The sequence below is a fragment of the Glycine soja genome, chromosome 2 (assembly GCF_004193775.1).
Source record: "Glycine soja cultivar W05 chromosome 2, ASM419377v2, whole genome shotgun sequence".
Classification (NCBI taxonomy): Eukaryota; Viridiplantae; Streptophyta; class Magnoliopsida; order Fabales; family Fabaceae; genus Glycine; species Glycine soja.
Window position 1 is genome coordinate 37,418,173 of NC_041003.1, and position 12,987 is coordinate 37,431,159.

At 31.2% G+C, this 12,987-nt stretch overlaps 2 protein-coding genes across 2 annotated transcripts; one reads left to right on the plus strand and one right to left on the minus strand.

Annotated features, from left to right (window-relative positions):
- Nucleotides 1–5,262: 5,262 nt before the first annotated feature.
- On the minus strand, nucleotides 5,263–5,790 carry LOC114375743. The gene has a single exon (XM_028333593.1). The coding sequence runs from the start codon at nucleotides 5,788–5,790 to the stop codon at nucleotides 5,263–5,265; it is 528 nt and encodes a 175-aa protein (XP_028189394.1).
- Nucleotides 5,791–9,642: 3,852 nt separating this feature from the next.
- On the plus strand, nucleotides 9,643–10,304 carry LOC114375753 (agamous-like MADS-box protein AGL80). Its single transcript, XM_028333605.1, has 2 exons — nucleotides 9,643–9,721; nucleotides 9,868–10,304. The coding sequence occupies exons 1-2, from the start codon at nucleotides 9,643–9,645 to the stop codon at nucleotides 10,302–10,304; spliced, it is 516 nt and encodes a 171-aa protein (XP_028189406.1).
- Nucleotides 10,305–12,987: the final 2,683 nt, after the last annotated feature.

The following is a 12,987-nucleotide window of genomic DNA, read 5'->3' on the forward strand; positions in this document are numbered from 1 at the left end:
GTCAAATGACAGAAGATTTAGTTATATAAGAATTGTGTAGTGTATATATATAACTACATTATTCCATGATTGATGACTAGAATGAGCTACATCTTCGATATGTTTAGGTCACCGGTGTGCTTTGGATTGTACAAAAATGAATAAAGGTCAGAATGTTTTGCCTTCAAAACTAGGTACAAAGCACTTAGAGTGTTTACAATTTATATAATAGCCTTATTTCTATTATGTTCTATAGTTATGTACAAGAGCCAAACTTTGACATATAGTTGTAGTGGGAAAACATTTAAAATGGTGATCCCCACAAATATCCCTTAAAAAAAATTGTTTATCTTCACAAAATAAAGGGCAAGATGGACATGATAGTTGAAAAAAAGAAGTTGCAACCACATAATTCTTGAGCAGTTTACCTTTTCTGGTCATAATTACTAATCGGGAGCTCTAAGAAAATTTCTATACCATTAATCCTTATTAGTACTTTATTTGAATGGGAATGTTGAAGCATGGATGAGATTAAACCTGAGAAGGAAGAACAGTACTACTCGTCCTCACTTATGTGTAAATGATAATCTTGAATGATCTTGCTAGATATGAATATTTTCTCTTAAGTTTCTATAAATTACAACTGCATTTTACATATATCAATATTGAAAATGGAGATGGTGCTTGCAAAGTATAGCCAAGTGAAAATGGAGATGTGAGGAAAATTATGAGGTGAGGAGAATTATATTTGAGAATATGTTAGTTGATTCGTCTGTCTTTAATTATTCCCATATTTTAAGTTTTCTATCACTAGAACATACTATCAATTCCTAAAGAGAAAATTTTCAGCTAATAAATATAAATATTATTGTTCTTAGCTGAAATTAAAAGTTTAAAAATCAATTAGAAACTATTGGATAATTTGTTTGGTTCAGTGAGATAAAGAAATAAGTTACAAATTCTTCGACTCTATTTAGTACTATATAACATGTTAATTGCAAAACAAAAAAAAATAAAGAATTTTAAATGAATAAATCATATATAAGACATTAATTATGTGACCATGCATATCTAATAAAGAAGATTTAAATTGTAAGTTATTTTGGTATTGTCACGTTGTGATATCATACACTATTTTTAAGTATTCAATAGGCGTAATGAAGTTAGAATTTGTGACCTCTTCCATTAAGCTAATTCTAATGGGACAAATTTTATACGACTTACGTAATAAAGAAAACTAAGAAAACAATGGACAAAAGATTTGATTCAATTGGTTAACATGTTGGGGGTTAAGCTTCAATCAATTTCACTTAGAAAATCTAAAATGAGATTCCTTCAATTTGGGGGGCAGAGCCCAGAAGCCCTAGTAAGAGCCTCCACTACAACTAATTGAAGAATAATTATAGTTATTTTCACATCTTTTTAATTCCTTTAAATTAAACTCATCTTAAATGTCCACAACTCCAAAAATTTAAGACAAAACATTTACAAAGTTATTTTTCTAATAAAAATAAATTATGTGTTTGATTTAACTTATTATAAAGAATAATTATATTTATTTTAATAATTTATTACGAGAAATAAAAAAACAGTCATTTTCTTTTTATTAATCAAAACACATTCTAATTTAAATATGAACGGGAGAAGAAGAATAATAAAAGGCCTTCATTATTGAAGTGAAAGCCTAAGTCCCACACCAAGTGGTCCTGTATGCATATTTACACATGAGCAATTGAAAATAATAGCTACAACCGAAAACAATTCTTAACAAACTAATTTCAATTACTATTTTTTTAAAAGCTAAAAAATATATTATTAAACAAGAAGGTCATTGAAGCACAAGGTGTGCAAGCAATCACAAAGTCATTACAAAGCAAACAATTCTTTGCTGGCCTAATAATAGAACCGTAAAGACATGCCCAACAAATTACCCATCCCAAACAAATTGCTATACCCTTATATATCATTTAAATCCATTACAATGTGTAAACCATGTTGGACTTTTTAATAAACCTTATAAAATATCGAATGAGCACCAAAACACATTACGTCAGTTTATCAAGAGGTTTTAAGAAATATCTGGATCCATAGAGCTTGATCAACACGCAGCGGAATGCCATCGACCACACGCAAACTAGTGACAAAGTTTCACAACCATATCCTATAATTAGATGCCTCAAAACAAGCAATGAACTCCACAACCATGGTTGAAGAAGCTACAAGAGTCTGTTTAGCAGACTTCCAAGAGATAGTTCCTCCAGCCAACATATATATGTATCTAGAAGTGGAGCGTTTGCTGTCTTGATATCCAGCAAAATCAAAGTCTGAGTACCCAATGATCTCCAAATTGTCAGACTTCTGATAAGCGAGAATGTACCCTTTTGTTCTCTTCAAATATTGCATTACACGTTTCATTGCCTTCCAATGCTGCAATCCAGGATTACTCAAGTATCTGCCCAGAACTCCTACAATAAATACTATGTCGGGACGAGTACAAACTTGAGCATACATCAGACTTCCTACTGCTGACACATAGGGAATATCCTGCATCTCAGTTATTTCAAGGTCATTATTGGGGCATTGTTTGAGACTGAATTTGTCTCCTTTAGCTATTGGGGTATCTCCTAGTTTTCATGTCGAATCTATCAAGTACTTTATTGATATAGCTCTCTTGTGACAACCTTAGGATACCTTAAGAGCGATCTCATAGTCTCTTAATACCTAACACAAAAGAAGCTTCCCTAAGATCTTTCATTTCAAAAAATTTCGTTAGAAATCTCTTGGTCTTATGTAAGAATCATATATCTTTGCTAGCAAGCAGTATATCATCGACATATAATACCAAGAATATATATTTACTCCCACTAAAGTTATGATATACACAATCATCAACTACATTTGCCTCAAAACCATATGAGGTAATGACTTGATGGAACTTGTAATACCATTGACGGGAAGCCTGTTTGAGACCATAGATGGATTTCTTTAGTTTTCATACCATGGACTTTGAGTCACCTAACACAAATTTTTCTGGTTGCACCATATAAATCGTTTCTTCAATGTCGCCATTTAGAAACGCAGTCTTGACATCTATCTAATGTAGCTCTAAGTCAAAATGATCTACCAGTGCCATTATAGTTCTAAAAGAATCATTTGAAGATTCTAGAGAAAAGGTTTCTTTATAGTCAATGCCTTCCTTTTGAGTAAAGCCTTTAGCAACTAGACGAGTCTTATATCTCTCGATATTACCCTTTGAATCATTCTTGGTTTTAAATATCCATTCACAACCAATAGGTTTCACACCTTTAGGAAATTCGACTAGATCCCAAACTTCATTGTCTTTGATAGACTTCATCTCATCCTTCATGGCGTCAATCCATTTTTGAAAGTTAGAACTGCGCATAGCTTGACATAAGCTGATTGGATCATCCTCTGTTAAACCAACTCCATCCTCATGTTCTTGGAGAAATATAACATAATCATTTGAGATTGCACTTCTCCTTTATCTAATGGATCTCCTTAATGGAACTTCTTGAGGTTGTTGAGGTTGCTCTAAAGGTATTTGAGGGAGAACCTCATTGTTGTTTTGTTCTGGAACAATATCAATAGTTTGAACATTATCTTATATTACTGGAGTTGCGTCTTGAACAATAATAGGTACGAGGACTTGATCACTGTAAATAACAGGTTCTTCCTCAAAGACAACATTCCTTATGTTCTCTTCCTTCCCAAACACAACTTCCTCAAGAAATCTCACATTTCTTGTCTTGAAAAAGGATCTTAAGGTGGGATTGTAAAATTTATAGCTCCGAGAGTGTTCAACATAGCCAACAAAATAGCAGCTAATTGTTCTTGAGTCCAACTTTCTTTCATGTGGCCTATAAGGTTGTGCCTCAACTGGACAACCCCAAATGTGCAAATGTTAAATACTTAGCCTTTTACCAGTCCAAAGTTCATAAGGGGTTTTGTTAACTGCTTTACTTGGCATCCTATTAAGGATGTAAATTGTGGTCTTTAAGGCTTCTCCCCAAAGTGACTTTGGCAAAGAAGAATGACTAATCATACTTCTCACCATATCCTTAAGGGTTTGGTTTCTCGTTCTGCTACACCATTCATGCTAGGTTTGCCCGACATAGTGTATTGAGGAACAATTCCACACTCTTTGAGGAAAAGAAAAAAAGGTCTTGGACATTGTTCTCCTGATCCATCATATCTGCCATAGTACTCACCACCACGGTCAAATTTGACATACCTAATTTTCTTTCCAAGTTGAAGTTCAACTTTAGCCTGAAAGTCTTAAAAATGTCTAGGGATTGGGACTTCTCATGTATCAAATATAGGTAACCGTATCTAGAGTAGTCATCTATGAACGTAATGAAATATTGTTGTCCATTCCAAAAGTTGTAGGAAAAGGACCACAAATGTCTGTATGCACTAGTTATAAGACGTCGTTAACTCTTTTGGCACCTAATTTTCTTATGTTTGTTCGTTTTCCCTTTATGCATTCAACACAGACCTAAAAGTCCAATAAATCCAAAGGGTCAGGAATTTCATCCAACACAAGTCTCTGAATTCTCTGTTTAGAGATATGGCCCAAATGTTTATGCCATAAGGTGGCTGAATTCTCATTCAACTTTCATTTTGTACCATGTGAACTTATTTGTAGTATTTCATTATAGGAACTAACAACATCAAGCATGTAAAAATTATCAATTAAAGAACCAGAACCAACCATATTTGAATTTTGAAAGAGACTAACTTTATTATTTCCAAAGGAACAAGAAAATCCAAATTTGTCCAAACTAGAAATAGAAATTAAATTCTGTCTAAAAGACGGTACAAAAAAAAGTCTCAAATAAATCCAAATAAAATCCAGATTTTAACTATAATCTAAAAGTTCCAATAGCTTCCACTGCAACCTTCTTGCCATCACCCACATAGATGAACCTTTCATCATCACTTGGCAGTTGGCTCCATAGGCAACCCTGCATAGTCATACTTATGTGAGTAGTAGCACCATAATCTACCCACCAAGTATCTTTAGGTACAAAAGCCAAATTAACTTCAGAACAAACTAGATTAAGAAATTTGTCTTTCTTCACACTCTTGCTTCATGTGTCCTGACTTCCTGCAAAACTAACAGGTAAATTCCTCATCCTTCTTTTGTTTCTTTTGTTGAGAAGTTCCTTCCGTAGGACCTTTAGTCTTCTTCCTTTTCTTATTCTGAGAGGTCGAAGTCAAGTGAGCACTTTCAGTCCTATCTCTCTCCAGCCTCTCCTCCTCTTACACACAGTGAGATATAAGCTCATTGAGAGACCATTTGTCTTTTTGAGTGTTATAGCTCACTTTGAATTGCCCAAAGTGTGCAGGAAGCGAGATCAAAACCAAGTGCACGAGCAGGTCTTCACCATGCTCCAACTTAAGTGACTTGAGTTTCGATGCAAGATTGGACATCTCCATAATATTGTCCCTTATGTTCCCTTTGCCTTTATACTTCATGGAGATGAGTTTAGCCAAAAGGTTACTCGTCTCCGCTTTTTCATTTTTGGAAAAGTATTGCTCAATTTCCTCAAGGAATTTTTTTGCACTTTGACCCTCAGAAATAGATCCCCGAAATGCCTCTGGAATAGAGCGCTTCATGATCATAAGGCACATTCGATTGGACTGATCCCACTTCTCAATTTTTACCACATTAGAGGTTTCCAGAGTGGAAATGGGTCGTTCCATCCTCAATGCCAAGTCCAAATCCATACAACCAAGAATAATTTCAACGGCTTCCTTCCAGACCTTAAAATTTGTCCCATTGAGCATTGGGATAGAATTCACTTGGGCAGTAACATTTGCAGCACTAACAATAATAACTAAAGAGAGAACAAAATTAATAACATGTTCACAAATAATCAAGCAAGTCATATAAAGTATATATAACAAGACATGCAAATATTTCCCATAATGTACAGATCCATCACAAGATACCCAACACAACATTAATTCTAGTCTTTAGACAGAGAAGTTAATTTGTAATTGGTACTCTCAATGCAATAATCAAATATTGACAATTAGTTCTGTCAAATAATAGCCTTTCTTTGGATAAACTATTATTCTCATAAAAAAAACTTTATAATTGTCACATATTTATCATCGTAGGTATGCTATTATTTGGCCAAATTGTGTCTTCCTTTGGGTCAAGCACAATTCGCATAAATAATTTCATACTAACATCCATGCAATTTAATTAAATCAATTTACACAATAGAGGCTACTTTGATAACATAATGGTTCAATCAATTTAATTAAAATTACTGGACACGCAAATAAATGGAAAGGATCCGTAATGGTTAAATTTGCACCCAATTATGATAGCAGTAAATATTTGAAAACAACATCATGGTAAAATAATTACGCATCTGAAACGAACATACCACGGTACTATCACAAATTTATACTAACCACAAGAATATCATAAACTATCGGCCTATCACCGATTCATGAAGGAAAAACAGTTGGCAAAAAACAATAAATTATTCATATAAACAGAAGATATATATATGAAATTGTGCCACGTACAAAACATCATGATAATGACATACATATGGATTCACAAATCGCACACAATGACCTTATATAAAAACATAAGTCTCTGTGGCTTTGTATTCGACGTAAAGAGGTTTCAAAAACCTTATATGTATAAGACACAAAAGAAAATTCTTGTTCATGAAATATATATTGTTCAAGAAAACCAACGCCAGATACGTATAACCTTTATCCCAAATAAAATAATATGTAAGCACACGCGACACAAACAAAAATTGTGTACAAACCCATAAATTAAATGCAGAGGCCTTTTATTCATTTGAAAAAAAAAAGAAAAAATTTACAACCATAACACAGAAATTTACGGGTTTTACAATTTTATTGATCAAAATAGTTTCTCCCCAAAATAAAATTGGGGTTCATATAACTAAAATGATTCAGATATAATACATATCAAACAACTTTAAATCCCAATAATCTAACAGTAATGGTGGCTCTAATACCACTTGTTGGAATTTTTAATAAACCTTATAAAATATCAAATGAGCACCAAAACACATTACGTCAGATAATCAAAAGGTTTTAAGGAATACCTGAATTCATAAAGCTTGATCAAAACACAACAGAATCTTACAGCGGTCACGAAAAATTGGTTTAATGACCTTCCTCAATCAAATCACATTCTTCCTTATGGGACCTTCGTTTTCTCTTCAGGTGGAGAGAAGAGAAAATGTTTCTTGATTTGGTGTGTTGGGGACCATAACCATGTCTTAGGTTTTAACCTATTAGGGTTTCCATTATCCCCTAATGAGCCAAACTAGTTTTCGCTCATTAAGCTCATATCAATTTTCTGTTGGCATTCTAATGAGCTCATTGAATTAGATCACTTTATATTAAACCCATCTAAATTTAAGTAACTAATATAAATATTATAATATAATATGTAGCTCATATTAATTAATTACGAATTATAAAATTCCTAACAAACTATTCACCAAAAGGCCTTCTATTGTTTTCATACAAAATTTTATTGTTTTCACTATTTTTTAATGTGTAAATCCATTACAATGTGTAAACAATTCTTTCACTATTTTTTATACATGATATTTTATTGTTTTTATACAAGTTATTTTTGCCAAACCTTTTTACTTTAACAAAATTTTCAAATAATAAAATCAAATTTTACCACACTTTAATCTACTAATGTTTTCATAGTTGGAGTACACAAATATCACGAGTTGAGTCCCAATCAATATTCAATACTCATATAAGTTGTTTTGCAACTTTTTTATTTTTTTTTCCCTTAAGCTAAAGCACACATGTACTTGTTTCTCATCGTAAGCCTTTTGCCCCAAGGTATTTTTCAGTTCACTTATAGGAGAAAAAGGAATAAAATTTTTTATTTTTTATTTTTAAAAAAAGACATTCTAAGATGGTTTTCAGAAAAACCGTCTTAGAATCCTCAAATTTTTATTTAAAAAAAAATAGATAAAAGAAATTTTAACACGATTCTTTGAAAAACCATATTAAAAACTCTATTTCCTAAGACGGTTTCAAGAATCGTTAATTTTTAATTTTTTTCCATAAAAAATAATTCTAAGACCGTTCTTTAAAAAATTGTCTTAGAATTTTTAAGACGGTTTTTGAAAAGACCGTCTTAGATTTCTAAATTTTTTTATCTTTTTTTAAAAGACATTATAAGACGATTCTAAGAGAAAACTGTCATAGAAATTGTATCATTCTAAGACGGTTTTTGGAAACCATCATGAAAAGTCTTGACTTCTCACGATATCAGCAGTAAAAACGGTTCAAAACCATCATCGAATGTCTCCAAGAACCGTCATCGAAGATGTTTTTTCTAGTAGTTTTTTGGTTTGTTAAATTTGAATTAATTTTGTTTTTGCTACCCCAAATTTTAATTTTTTTATCAATAGTCCGTCAATTTTTAAAAATGTTATTTTAGTTCTTCTTGATTGATTTTTTGTGGTTTGAATGCACAATTTAGGGTGATTTTTTGCCACATGATGAACTAAAAACTACATTTCTAAAAAAATTGACAAGTAAAATATATAATATTTTATTTAAGGGACTAAATTATATTTATTAAGTCTTTTCATTTTTGTCTTTAACTCATAAAACTAAGTGTTTTCATCTATATACTTTTGGAAAAAAAATCTAGTTCCTAAATATAGCAGGTTTTCTACCAATGGAAGAAACAAAATTAGTGTATTCCAAAAAATATGGATACTATTTAATAAATTTTAATACATCTGATAATTATGATACTTTCAATTAGGGAAATTATTCTTGATTGATAAGATTGGTTATATAATGTGACAGGAAGAGGAGAATAGAGAAAAAAAATGAGAGGTATTAATTATGTGTTTTTAAATAATGAGTGTCCAAATATCATTACTCTTTCATTTATGTACTTATGTTAGAACAAATCAAAACAATGTAATCATAATTACATGTCATTAATGAGAAAGAAATAATAATAATTAAATTATTAAATTAACAGAAAAAACAATAAAAACTATTAAATATATTTTTAATTTGAATGTTATCTTCTTAAATGGACAGATAAAGAAAAAAAGAAATATTAATTTTATTATCAACATGAAAATCTCATTTCCTTTATCTTCCATATATAGAAATCCATTAAAACAATAATTTATCGTAAAACAATTTAGTTACCATATTTTCTACTAATACAACTCAAACAACACAAGAATCTCTAATAAAAATGTCTCTAACAATAGTTTCCCTATATTCAACCTAGTTTCACCTTAAAGAAAATTTATATATAATACACATCATCAAGAAGGAGAAAAGCACATCAAAGTAACATCTTAAGAAATTTATTAATTCTTGCTTCATTGTCTTCCACATATGTAAGCCAATTAAATATTTTGTTGTAAAATCCTTCTAATTATTTATTGTAATTAAATGAATTTAATTACCATTTAATTTTATGCTAATACACATCAGATAACTTACTATCTCCAACAAGTGTCTCTAGCACATCTTAAAAAGAATTATATAAACAGCACAACATCAAACATGAGAAAGGCACAACAAAGTAGCTAGCATATATAGATTTCTTCTTGTTCTTTTTTTGTCACTGTGATGGCGAGAAAGAAGGTTGATCTTGCATACATAAGCAATCCCAAGAAGAGGAAGGAAGTATTGAAGAAAAGGAAAAATGGTTCAAAGATTCTTTCTCTTTATCCCATTTTAACTATGCTTTATTAGCCTTGTAGCATGCATATTTATCTTTTAATAAAAATTTAGTTTCTAACCATTTCTCACTTTCTCTCATTTATCCTAATGGATTTCTATGTTTTTCAACAGGTTTGCTAAAAAAGGTTGATGAAATCACTACCCTTTGTGGCATTGAGGCTTGTGCTATCATTTATAGTCCAGACGAACCTGAGCCTCAGGTTTGGTCATCTGACCAAGGAGTGGAAAGTGTGATTTTCAAGTTTAGGGGAGTTTCTGAATTGACACGAAACAAAAGAATGTTTTGTCAAGAGTCACTTTTAAGGAAAAACATAATCCAAGTGCAAGGGCAGCTCAAGAAACTCAGGAATGAAAATAGGATGAAGGAGATTAACCTTTTCATGTGTCAATACTTTGTTGGTGGTAACCACCTTGACAAGTCCAATATTATTGATCTGAATGATATCACATTCTTGGCTGATAAAAAGTTGGAGGAGATTACAAAGAAAATAGAAATGCTCCATGTCCAAGAGGTGACACCAACTACTGAAAATGAGGAGAAACCATGACTAAAGGAGAGCAAGCACTTGTGACCAATGTAGGTGCCATGCCAAATTAATCTAAATTGGTCTAATGACAAAAAATTTCATCCCTTGAAAAGAGTTATGTTCTAGTTGGCAAAGTTTCTAGTGTCTATCTTCTTGAAACTATTCTATGTTTGGTTGTCATGTTTTCTTTGTCTTTAAATGTGACGATGCTTAGACACAGGAATAATATTGAATAAAATTAAAATTTTCTTGCTCTATTTTAAGGATTCTACTATCTTTCAAATATGTAGAATCTCAATATAAATTTGAATGAATTAACAGGCACATCTAAAGACTAAATTCTTGGAAAGAAGCCATTGATATATTTAATTAGATGTTCCAATAAAGATAGTTTTCCCTATATAATTAGCTTTTTCATATCGATGAAATTGTTCATGAACTTCAAGTATGGAATTTGTAATTGACCCATCATAAAAGAAAGTGGGGAGGATTTAATTGCATTTCTTCAATAAGGGTTTTACTAGAATTGGAATCATTTTTTTCAAGAATATTTCTTATTGAAAAAAGAGCTTAGAAAAAACTCATGGAATAGGCACGAATTGAGGAAGGAAAATGACAAGAATCAATTATTTAATTTTTATTATGGCTTATGTGTTGGTTGAATCATAGGTAAAACATATACTACAGGAGCCCTCGATAGATTTGCTGCATACAAGGGGTAAAAAGTATTATCACTTCATGTGTCCTCGACGGATTGTGCTCACACATAATTTAACTGCTATTTCAATTTCACTCATCATGAACTATATCTCCTTATTTCTTCTACTTAATTTTATTCCTTCATTTTGTCTTCATCTTTGCACCCTTCTCGGTCAGAAATAATTTTTTCTCTCCAGCATGAAAATTATGAGGACCTTTCTTCCCTCCACCATCATTGTGTTATGTTGTGCATGTTTCTCCCTAAATTGCCTTCAACTGTGATAACACGCACCAATCACCATGAACATCTTCACCAAGAAACCCACCACCAAAGTTTCTCCTTCTCAATCATCTTTTTTGCCTCTCACCTAATTATAATAATTCAAATAGTGTGTACATTTGGGTTGCGTTTGTTCATTTCCAATCAATTGAATTTCCGTGTTTTTGTTTGATAATTAAAAGTGTTTGCTATTATTTCATGCAGAGGCTCTTCATGAGAGTAAATTTGAAATGAATAATTTTTTTTTTTGTTTCAAGAGCCAATTTTGTTTATCTTTTTTAATGGTTAACACAAGCAATTTTTTTTATCATGGTTCCATGTAGTTTCAAGTATCCCATCTAATCATATTTCATCTTTTAATTTATTGTCACTTCCTTCTTAATTTATATTCAGGTTCTTTGTTTAGCCTTTGAATGTGAGATTTTTTTAGACAGTATTATACAAATGCTTTTAATTTATGTATCCATTTTAATTTTTTCTAATATTTTATGTGCATTTTAGTACTATCAAAACTCCATAACTTCAAAAAAAAATTGATTAACAATCAAATTCGAAGGAATTTATCAAATTTTGGGGGTAGCTTTGATTTTTAAGAAATTAACTTATTTATTTTATCTTCTTTATATCTCAATCTTATTTTTCCCTTCAATCTACCACAAAACCCGTCTATAATGACACAACTAAACTACATACACAATTCATTTCAAATATATTGTCAACCTTCTATTTATCTTTTTATATTCTTTATCAATTTCGTTTTGTGCATTAATTTAAGAAAATTTTCTTTCTTTAACAGCTCAAATAAAGTATGGATAATTTTAAAACTCAACAATCAAGAGAACACACAATAAAGAAAAAACATAGAGAAAAAATACAAGAAATAGAAGGCCAAGAATGATCATGGAATAAAGACAAACGGGAAATTCGAGCTCATAGATTTCAATTCCGGTTCTCAACCCATGACCAATATGAACTCGAAGTTTCCTTCGTAACTCGTAAAACTTCTTCACAGTGGCTCCTTTCTATGCCTCATTTCATAGGGAACCCAAAAGTGGCTCTATTTCATTATATTACATCCATATACTAATTCCATTCGTTTAATATCCCTATCTTTGGTGTCATTGAGATAAGAGATGTCGTTTCTAGTCTATCTATTTCTATAAATGGAAAATTTTGGAAAATGGAAAGTTGAAAAATCGTTATATAATAATCCAAAAATTGCAATAGAAAAAGAATCCAGAAATTGGAATAGAAAAGAAAAAGAGAGGTTTGAGATGATTTTTCAATCTTTTATACTGGATAATCTAGTATTCTTATGCATGAAGATAATTAATTCGATAGTTGTGGTCGGACTCTATTATGGATTTCTGACCACATTTTCCATAGGGCCCTCTTATCTCTTCCTTCTTCGAGCTAGGCTTGTGGAAGAATTATCTAAAAGAGGAGCAAGCTATAGAGAAAGCGAAGCAACACAATTAACATGAATTTTATATTTTTTTTTATTTCTAGGAATCCATTTCAGGTGTATAATATGTATTAATGATTAATTATATGTAATTCTTTTTTATGTAACAAATTAACTTTCAATTCATTGTTCTCTCTCCTATAACCTTCTCTCTCTTCATTGGTAACAAATTAACTCTTATTGGTACCAAATCTAAGACTGATTTTAAGTTTGCATAATTGAATTTAACGGGACTATGTATTAATAATTTATTAACACAG

Bases quoted from the DNA above. Each gene is read 5' to 3' on its own strand.
- LOC114375743 (XM_028333593.1), bottom strand. From the start codon at position 5,790: ATGCTCAATGGGACAAATTTTAAGGTCTGGAAGGAAGCCGTTGAAATT.
- LOC114375753 (XM_028333605.1), top strand. From the start codon at position 9,643: ATGGCGAGAAAGAAGGTTGATCTTGCATACATAAGCAATCCCAAGAAG. The intron at 9,722-9,867 runs GTTCAAAGATTC...GTTTTTCAACAG, and splicing joins ATTGAAGAAAAGGAAAAATG to GTTTGCTAAAAAAGGTTGAT.